Source organism: Eimeria mitis, genomic scaffold (genome assembly GCF_000499745.2).
Source record: "Eimeria mitis Houghton genomic scaffold, Emh_scaff528, whole genome shotgun sequence".
NCBI classification, from domain to species: Eukaryota; Apicomplexa; class Conoidasida; order Eucoccidiorida; family Eimeriidae; genus Eimeria; species Eimeria mitis.
The window spans coordinates 16,461-16,831 of record NW_013573559.1 but is presented as its reverse complement, the minus strand read 5'-3'; the positions used below and the strand labels follow the sequence as shown (position 1 = coordinate 16,831).

The 371-nt window shown below is 56.3% G+C and overlaps 1 protein-coding gene across 1 annotated transcript in view; it reads right to left on the bottom strand.

Moving 5' to 3' along the window:
• The window catches only part of EMH_0015170 (BRCA2 repeat-containing protein, putative), a gene marked incomplete at both ends in the record, with an annotated part of 3,759 nt that overhangs the window by 2,969 nt on the left and 419 nt on the right, over window positions 1-371 (bottom strand). Inside the window, one exon of the mRNA XM_013500324.1 lies at window positions 40-286. Within this exon, the coding sequence (XP_013355778.1) occupies window positions 40-286 (247 nt within the window). The remainder of the gene's footprint in view (window positions 1-39; window positions 287-371) is intronic.

Genomic DNA, 371 nt, shown 5'->3' with positions numbered 1-371 from the left:
CTTGCCACTGATCCAGTAGAAGCCGTCTGTCAGCAGCACCTCAGAAACAAGTTGCTGCTGCTGCTGCTGCTGCTGGAGACAGCGAAAGCCCAAGACACCCAAGACAAGGGGAGAAGCAGCAGCAGTATCTCCTTCACAGACACGCCTGAGGGGCGAGCGCCAGCCATCTGCTTCTGCTGCAGCACGCTGCAGCAGCAGCTGCAGCAGCAGCAAAGGATTGGGGGGAGCAGGAGGAGGAGACCCCCGCATGCAAACAGCAGCAAACCTCTGTCTCCATCGGAGACAGCTAAAAAAACAAACAAGACGAAAGTGATGAAAAAACCAACGACGATCAAAACGCGACAGCCTCATGCTGCTGCTGCTGCTGCTGC